The sequence below is a fragment of the Panthera tigris genome, chromosome C1, assembly GCF_018350195.1.
Source record: "Panthera tigris isolate Pti1 chromosome C1, P.tigris_Pti1_mat1.1, whole genome shotgun sequence".
NCBI classification, from domain to species: domain Eukaryota; kingdom Metazoa; phylum Chordata; class Mammalia; order Carnivora; family Felidae; genus Panthera; species Panthera tigris.
In genome coordinates this window covers 35,619,926-35,645,926 of record NC_056667.1, presented here as the reverse complement: position 1 = coordinate 35,645,926, position 26,001 = coordinate 35,619,926, and the positions used below count along the sequence as shown (strand labels likewise).

Below are 26,001 nucleotides of genomic sequence, written 5' to 3'. Positions count from 1 at the left end.
TTAAAAATGTTTATTTATATTTGAGAGAGAGAGAGAGAGAGAGCATGGGTGGGGGAGGGCAGAGAGAGACGTAGACACAGAATCTGAAGCTGGCCTCAGGCTCTGGACCATCAACACAGATCCTGTCGCGGGGCTCGAACCCATGAACCGTGAGATCATTACCTGAGTGGAAGTCGGAAGTGTAACCAACTGAGCCACCCAGGCGCCCTTGTAGTTGTAGATTCTATGTGTCCATAGAAGGAGATGAGTTCAGGGTCTTCCTGTGTTGCCATCTTGAACCCAGACTGCTCTTAGACATATAGAAGATAGGTAGACTACCAACATACAAATGCAATATGCAAATTCTGTAATACGATATGCAAATTATGTAATGCAAATTCTGTAATACAGATAATTAAGGGTAGAGTAGTAAGAAAACACAGAATGGAGCATCCAGTTTTTCTTGAAGTAAAGAGATTTTTCCCAGGGAAAGTGATGTTTCTATATCTTGAATAATTGAAAGAAATTTAGTAGGGAGATTGGTATTGGGCTCAGGAGGTGAGGATTGCATCAAGGCAAGGAGAATAGTATATGTCAAGGCAAGGAAGTATGAGAGTGTGATGCATTTGTAAGAATTACAAATATAAATATATAATAGGTAAAGATAGGGGGAAGAGTGGGCACAGGGATAGACAGGGAGCAGTAGATGAATTTAGTTTTGCTAAGGAGTTTGGACTTTATTCCTTAAGTATCAGTGAGCCATTGAAGAATTTTAAACTGGAGAGCAACAAGGTAACTTTGTGATTTGGGGGCATGGATTACTGGAAGACCTGACAAGCTGATGCCTAGTGTTGATCTATAGGCTTCTCAACATCCAGCACAGTGCCTTGCATAGAGGATGATAATATTTGTTACTATTTGTACCTGAAAAGACTAATGAAAGGTAATCGGCCACTTCCAGCCTGCATGTACACACTTGACTGGACTTTAGTTTGTGATATGTAACTCTTGTTTGCAGATCTGGAAATTATCTTCAACTCAGATATTAGTTTTAGGGTCTGAATCTTTGATCAAGGGGAGAAACTCTGTTCTTGATAGTTGCCTGCCTAATGCCACTGAATGTTTTCTTGGTGTCTGCGATCATTCATTCTAAGTAGCAGTTCTCAATTTTTCTGCTCACCCTTTATATAGTTCTCTTTCTTCTGGTTGGCCTCTTCCTTTAATTTTCCCATTGTTCATACTTTATCCAGAAGAACTGTGGGATGATGGGGGTTACTCATTAGAATACTACCATGCTGGTAGAGAAACTCTTATGTACACAGACATTTCTGGTGACTTAGTATTGTTATTTGATTGTATCTGTGCTTTTTTGTTTGTTTTGGTATATTACTGAAACATCTTTAAAACCTGCAGGGTACTTGGACTTCTGAACATGTGAATATAAGCCTCTGTTCTATAAAACTTTAATTTTGTCTGCAGTTAGATGCCATGCTCTCTGTTTCCTAATGTGTGTGTGTGTGTCTGTGTGTCTGTGTATGTATTGAGGGAGTGTTGTCAGTGCATTTTTTAAAGGCCTAGAGGGGTACTCATCAAGCTTGAGACAATAACTACTTGGAATGAACACAGAAGATTGCATTTAATGGATCGGATAGTCAAAGGGACTTATTTATTTTTATTTATATTGTTTTAATGTGTTACAAAGAAAATATATGCATGTATTATTTAGGTAAAAATTAATATAAATTGAAGTTGAAAAGTTATATTTTCTATTAGAAATTTTAGTCAAATATACTGTGAAAGAATTGGAAAATGAAGAAAAGTAAAAGAAAATAAATCATTGATATTAGTTCTACCACCAGTGACAGTCACTATTCACATTTGATAAACTTACTTCCACTTTTTGTTTTAGCATAGGCTTGGGCATATATCATATGCAGGATTTTTTTTGTGTGTGATTAAAAAACTGTTCTTTATTTCTTAATGCTAAATTTATGGGAGAAAATAAGATAAATTTTTTACTTGTTTCTTCCAACTTTTGGAAGCTTTAAAAATCTATAGAAAATTGGGAGTGCCTGTGTGGCTTAGTCGGTTGAGCATCCGACTTTGGCTCAGGTCATGATATCATGGTTCACGGGTTCGAGCCCTGCATCGGGCTCTGTGCTGACAGCTCAGAGACTGGAGCCTGCTTCGGGTTCTGTGTCTCCCTCTCTCTCTGCCCCTCCCCCATTCATGCTTTGTCTCTCTCTCAAAAATAAATAAAACATTAAAAAATGTTTTAATTAAAAAAATAAAAATCTATAGAAAATGGAAAGAATAGTATAAAACCCCTATAGTCCCTTCACCTGGATTTGCCAGCTAATGTTTTCCTACATTGCTTTATCTATCTGTATTTTTTTAAGATTTTATTTTATTTTTTAAAGTCATCTCTACACCCAACATGGGACTTGAACTTACAATCCTGAGATCAAGAGTTACATGCTGTACTACTAACTGAGCCAACCAGGTGCCCCATTGGTATATATATATATTTTTTACAACACTTGAAAGCAAATTGCAGCTATCATGACACTTTAATATAAATATTTTAGTATATATCTTCTAAGAATGCGTTCTTCTACGAGGCCATAGTATCATTATTTATAACTGAGACAATTAACCTTAATTCAGAAAAATAATTTCATATACAGTTCCTATTAAAAGTTTTCCTATTTGCCAGCAAAAGGTGGGTGTTTTTTGTTTTTTTTAATTAAGTAAGCTCTACGCCCAACATGGAGCTTGAACTCATGACCCTGAGATCAAGAGTCACATCCTCTACCAACTGAGTCAGCCAGGGGCCCCAACAAAAAGTTTTTTATAGCTTTTTTGAACCCAGAATCAAATCAAGGTTTCATACATTTCGTTTCAGGGGTTATGTCTGTTAATGTCACTTAATCTAGAATATTCCCCCACATTTTGTTTGGAGAGGATTGTCTAGTTGTCTTTTAGATATTCTGGATGTGTCTAATTGTTTTCTTGTGATTAGATTTGACTTAAACATTTCAGTATGTATATTACATCACATCAGAAAGTTGACAATGCCAGGTGTTTCACTTTTGGTAATGCTAAATGTGACCAACCCCTTGGTTAAGGTGCTAACCAGCAGATCTCTCCATTGTAAAGACATATTTTTCCCTTTGTAGTATATAAGTAATCTTGGGGGTATTATACAGCAATTACATATACTACTGTTTTTCACTTAAAATTATAATAGTATTTTCTGTGTTATGTCAAATTCACCTGATATGCTAAATTCTTATGAGCATATAGTTTATTTTTTTAAATATTTTTTTAATGTTTATTTATTCTTGAGACAGACAGAGACAGAGTGTGAGCAAGGGAGGGGCAGAGAGAGCAGGAAACGCAGAATCCAAACCAGACTCCAGGCTCCGAGCTGTCAGCACAGAGCCTGGTGCGGGGCTTGAAATCACTAAGATCATGACCTGAGCCCAAATCGGACCCTTAACTGACTGAGCCACCCAGGCGCCCCTATACTTTCTTATTTTTATTAAAAACAATACCTATTTATTGAATGCTTATTGGGCCAACCTCTGTGTTAGTTTGCATCCATTATCTCGTTTATCTAACATAACACTATTTTGTCCTCCATAATCATGCTAGGAGATAGAGACTATTGTTCTCTTCATTTTACAGTAGAGGTCTTCACAGAGAAGTCATTCTAATCATGTAAGTATTAAAATGTTGTATTCAGTCTGCTCATTTCCTGACCTGGAGCCCTTCACCACTCTGCTATGCTCTTCTTTAGAAAGTAGATTTGAAGATCCTGTGGTAGCATCAGATGAATTTAAAAGTCAAGGAGAAGTACCGATTTTCTCTTCTGTTATCTTCTTTCTCCCTTTCTTTTTTCTTGCTTTTCTTCCCTCCCTCTCTTCATTTATTTATAATTATGGTAAAGTACATACAAGATTTACCATCTTAATCATATTTAAGTGTATAATTCAGTTCACGTGGTTGTGCTACCAGTCTCCAGAACTCTTCATCTTGCAGAACTGAAACTCTATACCCAGTATACAACTCCAAATCCCTCCCCTTCCCCTAGCCTCTGGCAACCACCATTCTACATTATGTTTGTATAAATTTAACTACCCTAAGTACCTCAAGTAAGTGGAAACATATGGTATTTATCTTTTTGTGACTGGGTTATTTCACTTAGCATAATAACTTCAAGGTTCATCTGTATTATAGCATGTGTCAGAATTTCCTTTCTTTTTAAGGCTAAATAATAATATTCCATTCTATAATATTCCATATCAATTCTATAATATTCCATTCTATTCCATTCCATTCTATTCCATTCTATAAACAAAATAAACATTTTGTTTATTCCTCTGTCAGTGAGCACCTGTGTTGCATATACGTCTTGGCTGTTGTGAATAATGCTGCCATGAACATGGGTGTGCAAATTGAAACTCTACTTTCAATTCTTTTGGGTACATACCCAGAAGTAGAACTGCTGGATCATGTGGCAATTTTATTTTTAATTTTTTGAGGTCTTACCCTTTATAATAATATTTTTATTTTTAAATTTTTGATAGAGGGCTCCTGGGTGTCTCAGTCGGTTAAACATCTGATTTCGGCTCAGGTCATGATCTTGTGGTACATGAGTTCAAGCCCCGCCTCGGGCTCTGGGCTGACAGCTCAAAGCCTGGAGCCTTCTTCAGATTCTGTGTCTCCCTCTCTCTCTGCCCTTCCCCTACTCATACTCTGTTTCTGTCTCTCTCAAAATAAATTAAAAAACATAAAAATAAGTTAAAAAACATTAAAAAAATAAATTTTTGATAGAAATATAGTTGACATTATATTAGTTTCAGGTGTACAACATAGTGATTTGACAATTATATACATTATGAAATGCTCACCACAATAAGTATAGTTGCCATCTGTCACCATACAATGTTATTACAATATCATTTACTATATTCCGTGTGCTATGATTTTCATCACTGACGCATTTATTTTATAACTGGAATTTTGTACCTCTTAATCCCCTTTACCTATTTTACCTATCCCTCCCATTTCTCTCCCCTAGCAGCAACCATTTTAGCATTTATTTTCCAAGGTAGTTAAAGATGTCACTCTCTTAGGAATATTCTTATTAATAGTAACCATGATCTATCTGTAGAGGACATACTTAAGCAAAAAAGCACCTTCTTTTAACTCTGAAAATCTAAGTCTATTTGAAGGGTAATTAATTTTTGTAGTTTTAGAAACTTGGAATGAAGATCCTCCTACATTTAGGCAGGTACCCCATCTTTTGTGGACCTCTATATTTAAACGATACTTTTTTCTTCCTTTATCAACTGTAATCTGTATTTTAAAAATCTATCAATGTCTATTAATCTTTTGAGGTTTCATTGAAGTTCCATGAAGTTTTTGCCTAAGTGCTCATTCTGTCAACATTTCAACATTTATATAAATACTTTGTGTGCTGTGTTTTATTCTTCATTGTCTTTCTTCTCTGACTCGCCATATAGCTTATTATTTGTCCCTTTCTAGATGGTAAACCCCAAAAAATTTTACCAAGTTTTATATTTCTTTTCCATTTGAATCTTCCCCCCAACCCCTGCCCTCCTCAAAAAAAATTACTCCTGGCTCACTTCTGCCCAAATAATTCACCTGAATAAATGATTCACTGGCCCTTAGATAATATATAGAAAGTATATTAGAAGTTTCACTTAACTGTTATTGCCATTGTTTTCACTGTGCCCTTATGATGTGCCAGGCCTTCCAGGCACTGCAAGACAAAGATGGATACAGTATAGATCCTGGTATCAAGATGCTTTATAGACTGGTGAGGAGATATTTATGTACAGAACCATGTGATGAGTGGTATACTGGTGTTATGAATGTTGTTCTGAGGTGGCATAAAGATGGAAACCACAAATAAATGATTCCCAGAGAGTCAAGAAGACTTCAGGGAGGAGGGAACATTTGGGTGTGGTCTTGAAAGGTAAGTAGAATTTGAGGTGCTAGAAGAAAGTATTTTATGCAGATGAAAGATAGAATGCAATGAGTTATGAACATGTTCATCATCTTGTCCACTGTTTTAAGGAAATAGGATTTTTTCTGATTAGTTTGAAATACAGATTGTTCATCCTAGAATTTCACATTGTTTTAATATCGAACTTTCTTAAAAGCTCACATTTTGTTAAAATTTCCGAGTGATAGTTTTCAGATGATGAAAAAAGAAGAATAGCTTTCAGAATGGAGAGCCCTTATTAAAACACAGATGTCTTCTGTAAATAGAGTTGGAAGAATACTGTCAGTGTGTTCTTTGTATATAAACGTTTCTTTTAACTTATCCATGCAGGATCTGAAAAGTAAAGTCACTTCTCTTTCTTCAATCACGAGATACATGACAACAGAATCATTGATGCACTAGGAAGAGAGTTGGGTTCCAAATCTCACTAAGAGATCTAGAAGAGGGGAGAGACAGCCAGTGTTCTGCCTCAGTTTTTCTAACCGGGGTCCCTGTGGCTCTGAGTGTTTTGCTTCCTCTTTCCCTTATGTCTGGCTGATCTGAAACATTGTTTCTTTGAACTCTTAAGATAAAATGTTATGTCTGTCCTGTACTAATAGATATGCTGAAATTCTGGGGCTGTTGTCATTTCAAGGAATTTCTGTAGATTGAAGAGTTAAGTAGGTTGTCATATTTTCTCCTGAAACTTCCACTTGGTCAATTACAATATACTAAAAGAATACTCAAAGTCCATAGGACGATGACATTTTTGCATAGCAAGTCTCTGTTGTGCCAGATCTGAAATGTTTTTTTTTTAACCAGAGAGTAAGGAGGTCCTTGGTACTTGGTAATTTTTCTACTGCCTCATTCATAATTTCTCAGTAGGAAAAACACATTTCAGTAAATAATTGAGTTTCTTTTGGGTAAGACAAAATATTTTCTCTGGTAGTCTCCTTTTGCTACTACTGAGACATTTAGAGGGTAAAAACATAGTTAATTTTCTTGTGAGTAAAGTATTACAGTTATTGGAAACTGTGGAGTGTGCATTGAAATTATAAAACAATATTTTTACATGCAAAATGTATTGAATTCTGTAGAGAATAAATGTTTTAGAAGTAGACTTTCCTCTGTGTGTACGGGTAATAGTGTGAATGGTGTGACCCATGTTTTTTTGTATCTGAATTGAGTATGTTTATGTGATTATAAGGTACTTTGGGTTGGCTCACTATATTATCCCTAAAAGGTCCACTGACTTCTTTCTATATTTAACATGAATGCTTTTTTTCATGTATATACTTATGTGTGCATACCCACACACACACACACACACACACACACACACAGATGCACACACACATGCTGCTTGGGGGAGATTTTGAGGATGTGGCTTTAGTGTCCTATAAAGATAGTTTTATAGTTCCTTAAGTGTTATATAAGGCTTATGCATATATCTTTTCTGTGCACACTTAAAATTCCACAAAGGGGACTTTTTCCTGTTAGTGTCCTAAGACTCAGCAATATTCACCATAAGGAACTAGCCTAATAAATTTCCCCCATTTTTTTCTAAGGTATTAAAAAAAGCTGCCATTTCTTGAGGTGTTATTAACAATGTTTTTCTGGCCAGCTTAATGTGAAACAGTTTTGCTCTTTGATGGAATAAATCCATCTTCATTAATGGAAGTGAGACCCTAATGTGATCAGTTTACAGGAAAACATCCTGAAGTATATCTATTTTATCTAAACTGGCACTAAAACATCTTGGCATGTTTACATGTGGAGACTTTGACCTCATATTTAACTGCTGTCCTTGAACCCTTCTCTTGTTCTATTTTATTTTCTAGGTGCGCCATCGAGCTTCTGGCCAGGTGATGGCTCTTAAGATGAACACATTGAGCAGTAACCGGGCAAACATGCTGAAAGAAGTTCAGCTTATGAATAGACTCTCCCATCCCAACATCCTTAGGTAATGGCTTTTCCTTTCTTTTGAGGATTAGTGAGAAAGCTGGAACATTATTGGAGGCTTGTTAGAATAGCATTAATAGCTGTAAAAAGGGATTCGGAATTTTGTGCTGAATCTGTCTTGCTAGGATTTAGCTGTGCTATAGGTATTTTTCTACCTATTGAGAATTAATTTTCTGTAACTGCATTTAATAAAGCAACTTCCTTCTGTCTCTCAACTTGCTTTATTCTTAAAAGCAGCTCACTAGAACAATTGTTTACTATTGCTAAATTAGTAATTAAAAAAATTTTAAGTTTATTTATTTATTTTGAGAGAGAGAGAGTGCAAACAGGGGCAGAGAGAGGGAGACAGAGAATCCCAAGCAGGCTCTGTGCTATCAGTTCAGAGGCTGACACTGAGCTCAGTCTCACCAACTGTGAGATCATGACCTGGGCGAAGTCAAGAGTCAAATGCTTAACCGACTGAGCCACCCAGGTGCCCCACTAAATTAGTAATTTATCAAGGAGAAAAGATTTTTCTCTTTTTGTTGTTATTTAATTTTCTTAATTGCTTTATGAGATATCATAATTAAATCAGTGAATAAAAATAAAAGAGTGCCCCTAGGCTATCTACCCTTAACTTTTAGCACTGGAGAAGACATAGTTTACCTTTTTCACTTTTTTTTTTTTTTAATGTTTGTTTTGAGAGAGGGACAGAGAGTGCAAGTAGGGGAGGAGCAGGGAGAGAGGGAGAGAGAATCCCAAGTAGGCTCTACACTGCCAGCATAGAGCCTGGCAGAGGGCATGATCCCATGAACCATGAGATCATGACCTGAACAGAAATCAAGAGTCAATTGCTTAACTGACTGAGCCACCCAGGCACCCCAATAGTTTACCTTTTTACAGGAGAATTCATATTATATAAAATAAGGTTATATGATCCTCACTTTCTAGTAATCAGTATCTGAATCTTTCTCACTCAAATTATCTTGATTTTTGTTTTAGTGAGGTGAGTGTATTTCCAAATGAAATCAAATAAGACAATTTGAGTCAATATATATTTAATAGAGTTTATGTGTAAGACACTTTAAGAAGTTAAAAGTGCTGTTTACTTAGGGTCATTTATTGCTAATATTTACATTGGACTGGAAAGGAATCATACAGCTTAAGTATGACTTACATGTTTGGTCAGTGATAGTATATTATGGAATTGGATTATACTGTTTACTTTAAACTTTCTACCTTTATATAGAATTGTTGGCTTCCTAGTCTACTACAAAAATGTTCAGCCAGTATTTTTATTATGATGACTTTCTTCCCAATGCACAAATCTGATTAACATATCAGATTTTTTGAGCATTTAGTATAAGCCTGGTGATTTGTGAGACACCAGAAAAGTATAAAGACATATATAAAATGGAATGCCTGCTAGTAGGAAAGAGTTTGACTCTAACTGGGAATGTAGGACTTACATATATGAAAAGAGAACTAATAAAATCATCTAGGACACCACCACTTGCATAGAATAAACTCTACGTGCTATAGAAGTTCACAGGAGTGAGCGATCATATTAGCTTGGCAGAGTGAGGGAAGCCTTTTTGGAGGAGGTTGACTGGGACTGGAACTTGAATTTTAAAAGGATTTTTAGAAGATCGGGAAGGAACTCAGAAAATAGAAGCAAAGCAGTAATAAAACACAGAGGTAGAAGTGCAAAGCTTTTTGAGGAGTTAGTGAATAAAAACCCATTTGGTTAATAACAATAGTAAGAAAGTCACCATTTATTGAAGGCTTGTATGCTGGATACTTTACCTATTTAAAGATTTAATCTTTACAACTAATCACTATTGAAGGGACTGAGGGTAAGAGATGATGTGTTGGCCAAGGTCTGTGACTCTGAGGCCTGGGCTCTTTCTACCATTCTTCTCGTAGAAGAATTGATGATTTGACAGAATACTATTGGTAGATAAAGGTGGAAATGTAATAAAAATAATCAAGAATGGCTTGCATAAAGCCAAAAACAGTATGTTTTATCCTCTGTGTATTGGATTCTGAGCATGGACTAACATGGCAGAGGTAACTGATGGCAAATTCAGAATGGTTTAGTGTTAGGGAGACTCATGGCCAAGAGATCAGTTAGGGGGCCTATATAATGTTTGAGAGTGAGATTGTATAAGTCTTGATTTTAAGCTGATCATATTTTCATCTTGCTTAAAAATATTTTTAGGGGTGGCTGGGTGGCTCAGTTGGTTAAACATCTGACTTTGGTTCAGGTCATGATCTCATAGCTCATGAGTTCAAGCCTTGTATTGGGCTCTCAGCTGTTAGTGCAGAGCCCGCTTTGGATCTTCTGTTTCTCTTTCTCTGCCCCTTTTCTGCCTTGCACATGTTGTCTCTCTCTCTCTCTCAAAATTAAACATTAAAAATAAAATAATATTTTTATTGTTTTTCATTTTTATAGAAGTGATACATCATCACTATGGAACATTTAGAAAACAGTCAGCAAAACAAGAAAATAAAAATTGCTCTTTATCTCAGTGTGTAGGGATCAAACTATTATTAACATTTGGTATATTTTTTGCCAGTCTTTTATTTCACTACTTTTCTTATTTTCTTTATGTAAACTTGACTGGTGAATGCACGGGAAGAATGACATTAAATAAATTTTATTCTAGCACAGCAAAAACTTAAAATACAGTTGTTATATAATAGAAATAGCATAGTATAGTATGATTAAAAATGAAGTTTCTAGATTCCTGATCTGGCTGACTGGATTCAAATCCTGGATCTTGGGAAAGTTACTTAACCTGTCCAAGTATTAGTTTTCCCACCTATAAAATGAGAGTAATGACAGTAAATATGTCATGAAGTTGTTTGAGGGTTAATTAAATTAGTGCATATAAACCACCTAAAAGAGTATCTGGCTTGTGTTAAGTGCCCGGTAAATGTTAGCTACTATTCTTAGTTTCTTTTTCTCGGGCTAGTTTTTATTATTATTATTGTTTTTGAGAGAGAGGAGAGAGAGAGAGAGAGAGTGCAAGTGAGCAAGGGGCAATGAGAGAGAATCTCACAAGGGGCTGAGAGAGAGAGAGAGAGAGAGAGAGAGAGAGAAAGAGAATCTCGAAATCCCAAAGCGGGGCTCCAGCTCACCCCATGCAGAGTTCGAACTCAGGTTCTTAACTGACAGAGCCACCCAGGTGCCCCTAGTTTTTTTTGTTTTTTTTTTTAATGGCCCATTGAAGCCTGTTGCTTATCATTCATTCATTCACTAAACATTTATTGAGTGCTGCTGGTTTTAATACGTTCAAAGGTTTTTTCCTAGAGTAATGCTTTTGAATAGAACTTTCTGCAGTGGTGGAAATGTTCTTTATCTGTGCTTTCCAATAGCCACATGTGCCTAAAGAGCATTGTATGAAATGTGGCTAGTGCAAACAAAGAACTGAATTTTTTTAATTTGATTTAAATTACTACATGAAGCTACTGGCTACTGTATTGCAAAATACCGGGCCAGAATCCACCTAGATCTTTACTCTTGTTTTGCTTAATATTTATGTTCCAGCCTAGAAATGTGTGATGAGACCAGTGATACTATTCCTATTCAGATGTCCCCTTGATCTTTCTTACTTAGCCTATCTCTTTTTGGTTCCATTGTGCAGGAATGACACACCCCTCCCTTTTAACTTTCAACTAGTAATAATTTTCTTTGCACTCAGCTAAGTTTTCTAATATATAAAAGATAATGTTAACTTCTTCTTGATTTGGCAGTAGGCCACAAATGAGATACTTTATAAAAGCCTTTGCATCTGTTATAATCCACAGAAAGTATAAAATACATGAAAATTATTATAATTATTGTTAACCATAGTGGTTTTGCACTCTTGATGATGACTCTTTTTGTTCTGTATAAGCCATCTGTTTCAAATATATTGTCATTAAAAGCCTGGAAATAGATTTATTTATTATTTTTTTTAAGTTTTATTTATTTATTTTGAAAGAGAAAGAGAGATAGTGGGGGAGGGGAAGAGAGAGATAGAGAGGATCCCAAGCAGGCTGTCAGTGCAGAGCCTGATGTGGGGCTCCATCTCATGAGCTGAGCTAGTGCTTATCTGACTGAGCCACTCAGATGTCCCTGGAAGTAGATTATTAAAAAAATTTTTTTTAATGTTTATTTTATTTTTGAGAGAGAGAGAGAGAGAGAGAGAGAGAGAGACAGAGCATGAGCGGGGGAGGGACACAGAGAGAGGGAGACACAGAATCCAAAGTAGGCTCCAGGCTCTGAGCTGTCAACACAGAGCCCAATACGGACTCGGACACAGGAACCATGAGATCATGACCTGAGCTGAAGTCAGATGCTTAACTTACTGAACCACCCAGGTGCTCTTGTAGATTACTTTTAAAAAGAAGCTTCTGGTTGTTTATATCTTTCATGTTTTTGTGCTTTCACTTTTATTATATATTTTGAATACAACAAAAAGAAATTATCTTACCAGTGGCCTAGAGGAAGCAGGGTCTTCTTGACTTTTGTTATTAGGAGGAACACTATAGCAATAGAAGCATCTATTATACTTCCTTAGGCTACCTTAAATATCAAACTAAGCATGACTGTGTGTCATTCTCAAAATACTTAGAATTTTTATTTCTTAAATGCTTTTCTATTTGTCTTAGAAATTTACTATTAATACTCTGTTTTTATAATTTAAAATTTTTAATGTTTATTTATTTTTGAGAGAGAGAAGGAGAGTGTGCGTGGGAGAGGGGCAGGGAGAGCTGAAGACACAGAATCCAAAGCAGGCTCCAGGCTCTGAGCTGTCAGCACAGAGCCCAACTCGGGGCTCAAACTCACAAAACGTGAGATCATGACCTGAGCTGAAGTCAGTACTTAACCAACTGAGCCATCCAAGTGCTTGTAATTTAAATGTTTTGTAACTATTTGTTAATAAGGGTTTTAGGCTGTTTTCAAGCTGTGACGCTTAACAAGCTCTCCTTTATAGATGCAGAAGCTGAGGCAGAATTATGAACCAAGGTTTTCCCTGAAATTGAGATTATTAGATTTAAATTGGGAAAAATCCATCTCTCAGAACCCTAGGTTTTTCGCAGACCTGCCTCCTTAGAGGTTGACCCCCGGGGGGAGACTGATGAGTAGAGGAGGCTTTTGGTCCCTCCTATGTTTCATCCAGCCAGGGCAGCTTCACTTTTTTATCTGTTTTATGTTAAACATGTGTATAAGAATTTTGAAGAAAGGGTCTCCTGCTTGAAATCAAAGAAGAGGTCAGAAATCACTGCATTAGTGATTTGGAAAGTCTACTTGAAAAAGACGGTATCTGTATGACCTGCCAGATGGTTGGCATCTAATCCTCTGGGCATGCCTTGGTCCTGTGCTGGCACAGCTATTTTGTGCCCAGCAGGAGCGAGTGAGCTGAACTTTTGCAGCTTTTTTTCTCTTTTTCTTCACCCCAGCCTCCCTACTCCCTCTTTTTCCTTTTATCTTTCTCACTCCTAAGATTTCTAGTTGGAAGGAAAAGAATGCCTGCTAAGTCATAGAGGCAGTAGGTGTGTATATTTTGTTTGTATATATGTGTTGTTTTTTTTTTTAATACATGGCTACAGTTAAGATTGGCTCTTTTATCATCAGTTGCTCTAAGTTATCAGTTAGAACAAGGAACAATAAAGTACTTTGTTGACTGCATGGACTGATTGTTTGGGCCTCTTGTGAATAAGGTTGTTTATGCCAGGAAGTCTTATGCTCAAGATCTGTAACCCAATTCCATGTCCTGCTAACTTCCATTCCCCAGTGGTCTTTCTGAGGACCTGTACCAAGATTTGTTTTCATACCTCTTTGTTATTCTTCATGCCACGAGAAATTTAGCATTTCTTTTAGATGCCTTATTTATATTCTCATGCTTCCTTTTTTTAGGCTACATTCTGAATTTATTTTTCTGTCTACTAATTTTTGTTCAGAATTGTTTTAGCTCCTCTTCAAAAGCCACTTATAGCAATGTGGTTATCATTTTGTTAAAATGGAGAATATGCTTTTAATTCACCAAATATTTACTTGGAACTATTCAGTCCAGACCTGTGCTAGGCAATATCATGGTGAATACAGGGAAATAGAACACTGTTATCTCCCAGTCTCCCTGGGAAGTAAACTTTACATCTAGGAAACAGATAAGTATCAGCTAATCCTGTGAGAATATGGCAGGATATTTTTCCAGTCTCAGTTATTAAGATAGCTGTCTTTCCAGTTACCCATTCTGAAAATCCCGAAGTCATCTTTACTTATTCTTTTTATTCATTGCTTCTAACCAGAAGCTAATATGCTCTTGATTCTAGATCTTCAAAGACTTTTGCATCTGTTCTTTCCTTTATATATTTGTCATTTCAGGCCTCTTGAATTTTTCCTGGAGTGAATTATTTTCCCTATCTTTTTGACCCCCTTTCTCTATTCCTGATACACAGCTCTAATTGTATAACTTATTTCTTATAAACCTTTTATTTCAGAATTTGGTTGAAAATCCTTTAGACTGACAGTTAAGGTCTAATCTGTTTTTTCTAGCCTTATCTTCCACTATTTGTCATAGGTACTTAACACAACTCCATGATTTCCTAATCGTATTCTCTTGGACAAGTTACTTGACCTCTAGGCTTTGTTTTTTTTCTTTCATTAAATTAGGGGAATGGACCAGATCAGTGGTTAGAAATCCACATTGAGGGATACCTAGGTGGCTCAATCAGATGAGCATCCGATTCTTCATTTCAGGTGGGGTCATGGTAACAGGGTCGTGGGATGAAGCCCCACATTGGGCTCTGCACTGAGCATGGAGCCTGCTTGAAATTCTGTCTCTCTTCCACTGCCCCTCTCCTCTGCTTGCTCTCTATCTAAAATAAAAAATTATTTTAATTAAAAAAAAGAAATCCATGTTCGATTAATGTTGAATAATTTGGTTTTCTTAATTGTTTTTTTTTTCTTTAATGTTTATTTTTGAGAGAGAGAGAGGAGGGACAGAGAGAGAGACACACACACAGAATCTGAAGCAGGCTTCAGGCTCTGAGCTGTCAGCACAGAGCCCGATACTGGGCTCAAACTCACAAACTGAGAGATCATGACTTGAGCCAAAGTCGGATGCTTAACCAACTGAGCCACCCAAGTGCCCCAATGTTGAATAATTTGTAAATGATCAGGTTTAAAGAATATTTTATCTCAGGTGTATATGCACCTGTGTGTGTGTCTGTGTACGTGTCTGTGTGTGTGTGCACGTGGGTGCTCCAGAATAAATTGGAAACATTTAAAAAGCTGGATTAGAGACACATGGGTGGCTCAATCACTTCAGCCCCTGACTCATGATTTCAGCTCAGATCATGATCTCATAGTTTGTGGGATTGAGCCCCCATTTGGGCTCTTCCACAACAGCACAGAGCCTGCTTGGAATTCTCTCCCTCCCTCTCTCTCTGCCCCTCCCATGTGTGCACATGCTCATGCTCTCTTTCTTTCTCCCATCCCCTCTCAAATAATACTGGCTTAAAGTAGATCTTTCTGATTTTATCAGAATTATAAATTACAGAATTATCCTGTAATTCTAGTGAGTAACTAGGTGAAAGGGTCTCAATATAGCCCTCAAAGCAAATTTTATAACACTAGCATGTTGAAAAGGAGGGTTAACATTTTTTTCTCTTCTCTGTGTCAAGGTAGAAGGTTTAATGACTTAGTACTGTGTGTAAGTTCTAATTCAATATAAGTAGGACAATTCTGTAAAATAAAATATGGAATAATCTTCAGTAATATTTATGCCATTGTCTGTGGACAATCAAGTAGTACAACCCCAAAAGGATGATTTTTTAAAAATTTATTTTTATTGAGATATAATTGAGATATAGTAGAAGATGATTTTTAATGTAAACAGTGGCTACCATTTATTGAACACCTATTATAGACCACTATTTTTTAAGTAATCTCTACACCCAGCATGGAGCTTGAACTCACAAACCCCGAGATCAAGGGTCGCATGCTCTACTGACTGAATCAACCAGGCACCCCTATATGGACCACTATTGATTATTTTTCTACCCCATCACCATTTTTTCCTGTCTAGACCTCTCCCATCTCAGCAAATGGACTTGTTGTTACTACCATTATTACTTAGGTGAAAAAACCTAGGAGTCATCTTTAATATCTTTCCCTTCTACCCTCTTTCAAACCATCAAGTAGTTGTACACCTGAAATGTATATAATACCGTGTGTTAACTATGCTGGAATTAACATTTAAAACTTGAGAAATAAATCAAAGCTCAGCATGTATATTATAATGACTGAATATAATCACTACTAGGCCAAGTAATGTATTATAATTACATTTTATTTCTTGTACAGTATTTTTGTGTTTTGCCTAATTTTTCATTTGCTTAGTTATTATATACCACAAATTCTTACCAAAGCTTTGTACAGAATTGTAAAATTCCTCTTCTTCTTCTTCTTCTTCTTCTTCTTCTTCTTCTTCTTCTTCTTCTTCTTCTTCTTAAGGCAAGTAAGTGCTCAACTTGCTTCATTTCTTTTTTAATGTTTATCTTTGAGAGAGTACAAGTGGGGGATGGGCAGAGAGAGGGACAGAAGATCTGAAGCAGGCTCTGTGATGACAGCAGAGAGCTCAATGTGGAGGTCTCACAAACCATGAGATCATGACCTGAGCTGAAGTTGGATGCTTAACTGACTAAGCCACCCAGATGCTCCCAAAATTGTAAAAAATTTTTCTGAATATGCATTTCCACTCTGCCAAACACATCTGGAAATCTAAAAATTCTTTCATCAAACCTCCTTCCCCCAACATTTCTCCTGGAGCTCTTGATTCTTCTGCTCCAGTTTGTATTGCTTATTCTCTAGACTGTTGCCCAGCAGGCACCTTGGGACTTGCTATCATCTTTATACCCATTTCTTTCTAGATCTTATGCCTTTCTTTTTCTTTTTTCTCTTTTTTAAAATTGTCATTAATGTTTATTTTAATATCTTTTAAATCTTTTCAACTGAACTGTCTGTGGTAAACATATTTTCTTTTCTTTTTTTTAAATTCCAGTATAGTTAACGTACAGTGTTATATTAGTTTCAGGTGTACAATAATAGTGATTCAGTGATTGATTCTATACATTATTCAGTGCTCATCATGATATATGTACTCTTTAATCCCCATCACCTATTTCACCCATCCCCCCACCTCCCTTCTGGTAATCATCAGTTTGTTATCTATAGTTAAGGGTCTGTTTTTTGGTTTGTCTTTTTTTCCTTTGTTCATTTGTTTTGTCTCTTAAATTCCTTGAGTGAAATCATACGGTATTTGTCTTTCTTGGACTTATTTCCTTAGGATTATACCTTCTAGATCCATCCATGCTGTTGCAAATGGCAAGATTGCATTCTTTTTGTGGCTGAGTAATATTCCATTGTATAGACATATAGTATCTTTTTTATCTATTCATCTGTCAATAGACACTTAGGTTGCTTCCATATTTTGGCTATTGTAAATAATGGCACCATAAACATAGGGGGTGCATGTATCTTTTTGAATTACTGATTTCGTATTCTTTGGGTAAATACCCAGTAGTGTAATTACTAGATCACATGGTAGTTCTGCCTCCATACCATTTTCCACAGTGGCTGCACCAGTTTGCATTCCTACCAACAGTGCACAAGGTTCCTTTTTCTCCACATCCTTGTCAACACTTGTTTTTTGTGTTTTTGATTTTAGCCATTCTGACAGAAGTAAGATGATATCTCATTGTGTTTTGATTTGCATTTCCCTGGTCATGAGTGATGTTGAGTATCTTTTCTTTTGTCTGTTGGTCATCTGTATGTTGTCCTTGGAGAAATGTCTGTTCATGTCTTCTGCCCATTTTTAATTGGATCATTTATTTTTTGGTGTTGAGTTTATAAGTTTTTTACAGATTTTGGATATTAACCACTTATTGGATATATCAACTGCAAATATCTTCTCCCATTCAGTAGCTAGTCTTTTAGTTTTGTTGATTATTTCCTTTGCTGTGAAGAAGCTTTTTATTTTGATGTAGTCCCAATAGTTTATTTTTGCTTTTGTTTCCCTTGCCTCAGGAGACAGATCTAGAAAAGTGTTGCTTAAAAACAACAACAACAACAACAGAAAAGTGTTGCTATAGCTGATGTCAGAGAAATTACTGCCTGTGTTCTTTTCTAGGATTTTTATGGTTTCTGGCCTCACATCTCCATCTTGAGTTTATTTTTGTGTATGGTATAAGAAAGTGGTCTGGTTTCATTCTTTTGTTTGTAGCTCCCCAGTTTTCCCAACACCATTTGTTGAAGAGACTTTTTTTTTCTTTTTTTAAAAATTTTTAAATGTTTATTTATTTTTGAGAGAGAAAGAGAGACCATGGGTGGGGTAAGGGCGGAGAGAGAGGGAGACACAGAATCAAAGCAGGCTCCAGGCTGCGTGCTGTCAGCACAGACCCTGATGCAGGGCTCAAACCCACGAACTGTGAGATCATGACCTGAGCTGAAGTCTGACACTTAACTGACTCAGCCACTCAGGTGCCCTAATGTTTATTTATTTTTGAGAGAGAGAGAGTATGTGAGCTGGGGAAGGCAGAGAGAAGAGACACAGAATCTGAAGCAGGCACCAGGCTCTGCGCTGTTAGCACAAAGCCCAATGTGGGGTTTGAACCCATGAACTGGGAGATCATGACCTGAGCTGAAGTGGGACGCTTAACCAACTGAGCCACCCAGGCACCCCAAGACTGTCTTTTTCACGTTGCATATTCTTGCATCCTTTGTCAAGGATTGATTGACCAGGAGTGCTTGGGTGGCTCAGTTGGTAAGCATTCGACTCTTGATTTCAGCTCAGGTCATGATGTCATGGTTCATAGGTTCAAGCCCCATGTCAGGCTCCACACTGACAGTGTGGAGCTTGCTTGAGATTCTCTCTCTGCCCCTCCCTTGTTCTCTCTCTCTCTCTCTCTCTCTCTCTAAATAAATAAATAAACTTAAAAATTCTCATGCATAAGTACTTAAAAAAAGATTAATTGACCAGATAATCATAGATTTATTTCTAGGCTTTCTATTCTGTTTCATTGATCTATGTGTCTATTTTTGTGCCAGTCCAATACTGTTTTGATTACTACAGCTTTGTAGTATAACTTGAAATCTGCAATTGTGATACCTTTGGTTTTTTTTCTTTTTCTTTTTCTTTTTTAAGATTGCTTTGATGGGGCACCTGGGTGGTACAGTTGGTTGGGCGACTGACTTCAGCTCAGGTCATGATCTCACAACTTGTGAGTTCGAGCCCCACATCGGGCTCTGTGCTGATAGCTCAGAGCCTGGAGCTTGCTTCGAATTCTGTGTCTCCCTCTCTCTCTGCCCCTCCCCCACTCACGCTCTGCCGGCCCCCCCCCCATCAAAAATCAATAAACATTAAAAAAAAAAAAAGATTGCTTTCGCTATTCGGGGTCTTTTGTGGTTCCACACAAATTTTGGGATTATTGTTCTGTGAAAAATGCTGTATTTTGATAGGGATTGCATTAAAACTGTAGATTGCTTTGGGGACCCAAGATTGTCTTATGCAAATATTGAAAGGGAAGTAATTTAAGAGGGCTGAATCCTCAGCCTCCACTCTGGAAAGTCAGTAGAAGGTAAGAAATAGCAATATAATCAGTAGATAGCTAGAGCTATGATGGTAAACAGAAGAAACAGCTGAAAGAGGGGAGAGTGGTTCCCTCTGGGAAATAGGATTCACTGGTGGTATGGGGAGGCCAGGGGACTGTTATTTTTCATTATATGTTTATTTTAAGCCATCTAAGTATGTAACTGATGAAAATTAAGTTAGAAGACTATTGCAGTAATCTAGAGAGAGCTGATGGTGGCTTTGACTGTGGTAACAATGAAGGTGGAGAGAAATAGTTGGATTCTGGATATTTGTGGAGATTATATATATATATATATATATGTATATATATATACACGTATATACGTGTATATATATATACGTGTATATATATATATTTGAAGTTTATTTATTTATTTTGAGAGACCCAGAGAGCAAGCTGGGGAAGGGCAGAGAGAGAGGGAAAGAGAGAAACCCAAGCAGTCATCACAGAGCCCAACACAAGGCTGGAACCCATGGACCATGAGATCATGACCTGAGCCAAAACCAAGAGTCAGACACTTAACCAACTGAGCCATCCAGGTGCCCCTGGATATTTTTTAAAGTAGAGACAATGGGACTTCCTAATGGATTGGGATATTAATTAGCACAGGGGAAGGAGTCAAGGATGACTCTTAGGCTTCTGACTTGAACAACTGGGAGAATTTAATTGCCAGTAACTACACTGGGAAAGACTGCATGGGGAACAGGTTTTGGGGATATGACATCAGAAGTTATCAAATTGGTAGTTGGGGTGGCTCAAGTTGGCTGAGCCTGGGACTCTTAATTTCGTCTCAGGTCATGATCCCAGGGTCATGGGATCAAATTCCCTCATCATGCTCTGTGCTGTTCATGGAGCCTACTTAAAATCCTCTCTCCCCCTCTGCCCCTCTCCCCCTCTTGCTTTCTCTTTCTCTCTCTCTAAAATAAAATAAAAACAAATTTAAAAATTAACAGTTGGATAAAGTCTGGAATTCAAAGGAGAGGTTCAGGATGGTTGTGTCTCTTAGTAGATAGGGGACCTTTGGCAAATTAACCTCTATAACCTCAGTTTTCTCATCTATAAAGAGTAATGATAGTACTACTATACCAGGTTGACGGGAGAATTAAATGAGATAAAGAACTTAACACAGTGCAAGGCACTAAATGTTAACTATAATTATTCTATTATTGTCACTACTATGTCATAATCATCTGAAGTGTCATTTATTGAGGCTTAGAACATAAAGCTTAAGAGTTAAGAATCCAGCCCTGACTCTGCCATTTGCAAGTTGTGTGATATTGGGCAAGCCACTTAATCTCTCCTCCGTTTTCTTATCTGTAAAATGGAGATAATAATAGTACCTGTAACATAATGTTTTCATAAGTATTAAATGAGGTAATACCTGTAAAGTACTTAGAATACATCATTATCATTATTTGTCTGTGAACTCCTTGAAGTAGGTACCATCATGTTTATTTCTCTAGCACCCACTTAGTCACCTTTGCCTGTCACTGTGCTTAGTATATATGTGATAGGTAGTAAAAAAAAATTTTAAGGGTTCTGTTTATCTGTAGAAGAGCACAAACCTTGCACATACTATTTTCTTGCTTTTTAGATTGAATTATTCTCTTTCTCCTCTGTATATTTCTTCTACTTTGGGAGAGGGGGAAGACATAAATCATGTGAGAGAGCTGTTTTAGAAGTATACTCACATAAATTGAAATGTGTGTTTATATTTTGTTATTTGGATGTGAGTTTATGAGTAATCTTAGAATAAAGAATAAGTTTGGGAAGGAGGAAGAAGCATTCTCATTTTGTGAGGAGACAATCTAGATACTTGGGTTTGTGGATATTATTAGTTCTTGTCCGAACTTCCTGGATTAAAAAACATTTGGGGAACACTTGAGGTCACTGCTTGTATATGTATTAATATTTCTACCTTTGCCAGGAGATTTGGTATTTTGCTGTTTGCATGGCAGTTGTGAGCAGTGTGGTTTAAAATTTTCTGTGAAAAAATAGTTACAGAATGAGTTTAATTCTCAGTCTCAAGTTTACTTTCAGTTGTTAATCAAGATGGAGAATATTTGTTTTTCTCTCAGAAATCTAGGATGTTTTTCATGAGTAGACACTTCTCTAAAGAAGACATCCGGATGGCCAACAGGCACATGAAAAGATGCTCAACGTCGCTCCTCATCAGGGAAATACAAATCAAAACCACACTCAGATATCACCTCACGCCAAAATGAACAAATCAGGAGACTATAGATGCTGGAGAGGATGTGGAGAAACAGGAACCCTCTTGCACTGTTGGTGGGAATGCAAATTGGTGCAGCCACTCTGGAAAACAGTGTGGAGGTTCCTCAAAAAATTAAAAATAGACCTACCCTATGACCCAGCAATAGCACTGCTAGGAATTTACCCAAGGGATACAGGAGTACTGATGCATAGGGGCACTTGTACCCCAAGTTTATAGCAGCACTCTCAACAATAGCCAAATTATGGAAAGAGCCAAAATGTCCACCAACTGATGAATGGATAAAGAAATTGTGGTTTATATACACAATGGAGTACTATGTGGCAATGAGAAAGAATGAAATATGGCCCTTTGTAGCAACATGGATGGAACTGGAGAGTGTGATGCTAAGTGAAATAAGCCATCCAGAGAAAGACAGATACCATATGGTTTCACTCTTATGTGGATCCTGAGAAACGTAACAGAAACCCATGGGGGAGGGGAAGGAAAAAAAAAAAGAGGTTAGAGTGGGAGAGAGCCAAAGCATAAGAGACTTAAAAACTGAGAACAAACTGAGGGTTGATGGGGGGGTGGGAGGGAGGGGAGGGTGGGTGATGGGTATTGCGGAGGGCACCTTTTGGGATGAGCACTGGGTGTTATATGGAAACCAATTTGACAATAAATTTCATATATTGAAGAAAAAAAATGAAAAAAAATCTAGGATGTTTTTGTGTTTATTAAACTGGTTTACTATTTGTAAGTAAGCAGATCTTGTATTAACTTTTTAAGTACTTGTATTGTTTCACTAAAAAAAAAACCCAGTAAGATTAGACCATAAACTTTATTGGTCCTCTTGTTATTATATGTAGTGCTATTGACATGATCTAGTGAATATTGAGCAATGTTTATTTGCCTTTACCTATCTTAAAATCTGACTATAAAAATCGTGGACAGAAAAGAGAAAGCCAGACTGAACCAGTTCTGTTTAATGTCACTTGAAGTGAGACATTAGTGGTTAATGTCTGTTCAGCTGAGTTTTCTTTGAGTTCTCAAAGCTAGAACCTAGCACAACCAGTTTTCCATGATGTAATACCTCTAAAGCACGTTTGAACTGCAGTAAGCCTTACCCAGATATATTACTGCTTTTTTTATGGGTCTAGATTCATAGCTCTTTTGGGACTTGAGATCTGAGCCATTGCCCTTTCTTCTCCTTTTTGGTTACTGGTAATTTTTTCTGGTCTAAGAGAGTGATGGTATCTTTGCTTTATTTGGGAGTAAAATGCAAAGCAGTTCATTTAATGCCACATATTAAAGCTTAGTGGAATCCGGTGGAGTATGTCACAGAGCCTTTCCTTCAATTATGGGAGGGAAATCAGATAAAAATATATCAAGTTTCTGGAAAAACTTAAAAAAAAAAAGTAAACCAGTATCAGTAGGTTTCCAATGTAGGCCTTTTAGAAAGCATTTTAATATGAAAATCATGCTCACATTTTACTATTCTATTATAGGTTTATTTCAAACCTCTTAATTGTTTTTACCATAACTTCAGAACCAGACATTTTTCTGGAAAGACCAGTACAGATCAGAAGAACTCCTAACATGGATGTTGCTTTTTGCTCAAAGCTGACAGTAGAAAGGCTTATAAAGCAAACCAGTTAGATTTTCATTGGTTTACAGATTGGCAGGGTTTTGTTTTTGTTTTGGGGAGACAGAGAGAAAGAGAGAATCTTTTTTTTTTTTTTTTTTTTTGAGAGAGAGAGAGAGAGTGAGTGAGCCTAAGCAGGGGAGAGGGGCAGAGTGAGAAAGAGAGAGAATCTCAAGCAGGCTCCAAGCTCAGCAAGGAGCCCAATGTGAGGCTTGCTTGATCCCTGGGACCATGACCTGAGCTGAAATTGAGAGTCAGATGCTCAACTGATTGAGCCACCCAGGCATCATTAGTTATTATTTATGAATACAAAATGAAGTTATTATTAAACCACTGGCCTTTTTTCTTTCATTCCCATTGTCACAGAGCAAAACAGATCAGATTCCAGTACTTCTCCAACTTTTGTCAAGTCACTTAAGTGCTCTGAACCTTATTTTCCTAGATGATAAAATGAGGATAATTTAATCTCAGATAATACATATAAAATACCTAGGACAGTTTCTAGGTATTTTGGCAATATACACCTAATTCTAGATAAGTTAGCAATAAGTACTAATTTTCCAGACAGCTTTGATATAATGGCTACAGGACTCTTACTGGGTCCTGTTGTGTAGTATTGAGTTGGTCCAAAATAGTTGTGTGTTGGTGTTTTGTGTGTGTGTGTGTTTTTCCAGAATGAAGACAGCTAGATGTGTTTCAGACTACTGTCACACCTCTCCCTCACTCTTCTGTTTAGGTAATAAGCTTTTGAGAAGGGACAGTATTTAAACTTTAATGTTTAACTCTGAGAGCAGAACTATGAACTCAAAAAATATTTGACTGATTGGATGAAAATGCTACCAAGGAACTAATAATGTTATTTTCCTTGTGCTTGTTTAGGAGTCAAAGCCCAAAGTCTATTTTAGGTCTGTGAACATAGTGACCCATAATTTTTTTTTTATTATTTTTTTTTAAATTTATATCCAAGTTATTTAGCATATAGTGCAACAATGATTTCAGGAGTGGATTCCTTAATGCCCCTTACCCATTTAGCCCATCCCTCCTCCAGTAACCCTCTGTTTGTTCTCCATATTTAAGAGTCTCTTATGTTTTGTCCCCCTCCCTGTTTTTATATATTTTTTGCTTCCCTTCCCTTATGTTCATCTGTTCTGTGTCTTAAAGTCCTCATATGAGTGAAGTCATATGATATTTGTCTCTCTCTGACTAATTTTGCTTACCATAATACCCTCTAGTTCCATCCACATAGTTGCAAATAGCAAGATTTCATTCTTTTTGATTGCCAAGTGATACTCCATTGTGTGTGTGTGTGTGTGTGTGTGTGTGTATACCACATCTTCTTTATCCACTCATCCATCGATGGACAGTTGGACTCTTTCCATACTTTGCTATTGTTGATAGTGCTGCTATAAACATGAGGGTGCACATGCCCCTTTGAAACAGCACACCTGTTTCTACCTAGTAGTGCAATTACTGGGTCATAGGATAGTTCTATTTTTAATTTTTTGAGGAACCTCCATACTGTTTTCCAGAGTGGCTGCACCAGTTTGCATTCCCACCAGCAGTGCAAAAGAGATTCTCTTTCTCCACATCCTCACCAACATCTGTTGTTGCCTGAGTTGTTAATGTTAGCCATTCTGACTGGTGTGAGGTGGTATCTCATTATGGTTCTGATTTGTATTTCCCTGATGATGAGTGATGTTGAGCATTTTTTCATGTGTCGGTTGGCCATCTGGATGTCTTCTTTGGAGAAGTGTCTATTCATGTCTTTTGCCCATTTCTTCACTGGATTATTTGTTTTTTGGGTGTTGAGTTTGATAAGTTCTTTATAGATTTTGGATACTAACCCTTTATCTGATATGTCGTTTGCAAATATCTTCTTCCATTCTGTCAGTTGCCTTTTAGTTTTGCTGATTGTTTCCTTCGCTGTGCAGAAGCTTTTTATTTTGATGAGGTCCCAATAGTTCATTTTTGCTTTTGTTTCTCCACCCATGATTTTTTTATTATGTAATACTAGTTTTCTTTTCTTTTCCTTTCTTTTCTTTTCCTTTCTTTTCTTTTCTTTTCTTTCTCTTTCTTTCTTTCTTTCTTTCTTTCTTTCTTTCTTTCTTTCTTTCTTTCTTTTTCTTGTTGTATCATTAGTTTTCTATGGCTGCTATAACAAATTACCTGGTGACTTGAAACAACACAAATTCATTATCTTCTATAGATCAGAAGTCTGATGTGGGTCTTACTAGGATAAAATCAAGGTATTGAGAGTGTTGTGTTTATTTCTGGAGGCTCTAGGGAAGAATCTGTTTCCTTACTTTTTCAGTTTCTATTTGGCTTGTAGCTCCTTCCCTCTTCAAAGCCAATAGTGACAGGCTGATTTTTTTTTCATATTGTATCCTTCTAATACTAACTTTTTGGCCTCCCTCTTCCACCTTTGGGGACCATTATGATAACACTGCAAGTATGATAACACTTGGTAGTCTAGGATAATCTCCCTATTTTAAAGTCAGCTGATTAGCAACCTTAATTCCATCTGCAACTTTAATCAATTTCCCTTGCTATATAGCATAACAT

General features: G+C 36.8%; 1 protein-coding gene across 1 annotated transcript in view; it reads left to right on the top strand.

Annotated features, from left to right (window-relative positions):
- The window catches only part of TESK2 (testis associated actin remodelling kinase 2), a 131,010-nt gene that overhangs the window by 56,655 nt on the left and 48,354 nt on the right, over positions 1-26,001 (top strand). Inside the window, exon 3 of the mRNA XM_007077286.3 lies at positions 7,837-7,958. Within this exon, the coding sequence (XP_007077348.1) occupies positions 7,837-7,958 (122 nt within the window). The remainder of the gene's footprint in view (positions 1-7,836; positions 7,959-26,001) is intronic.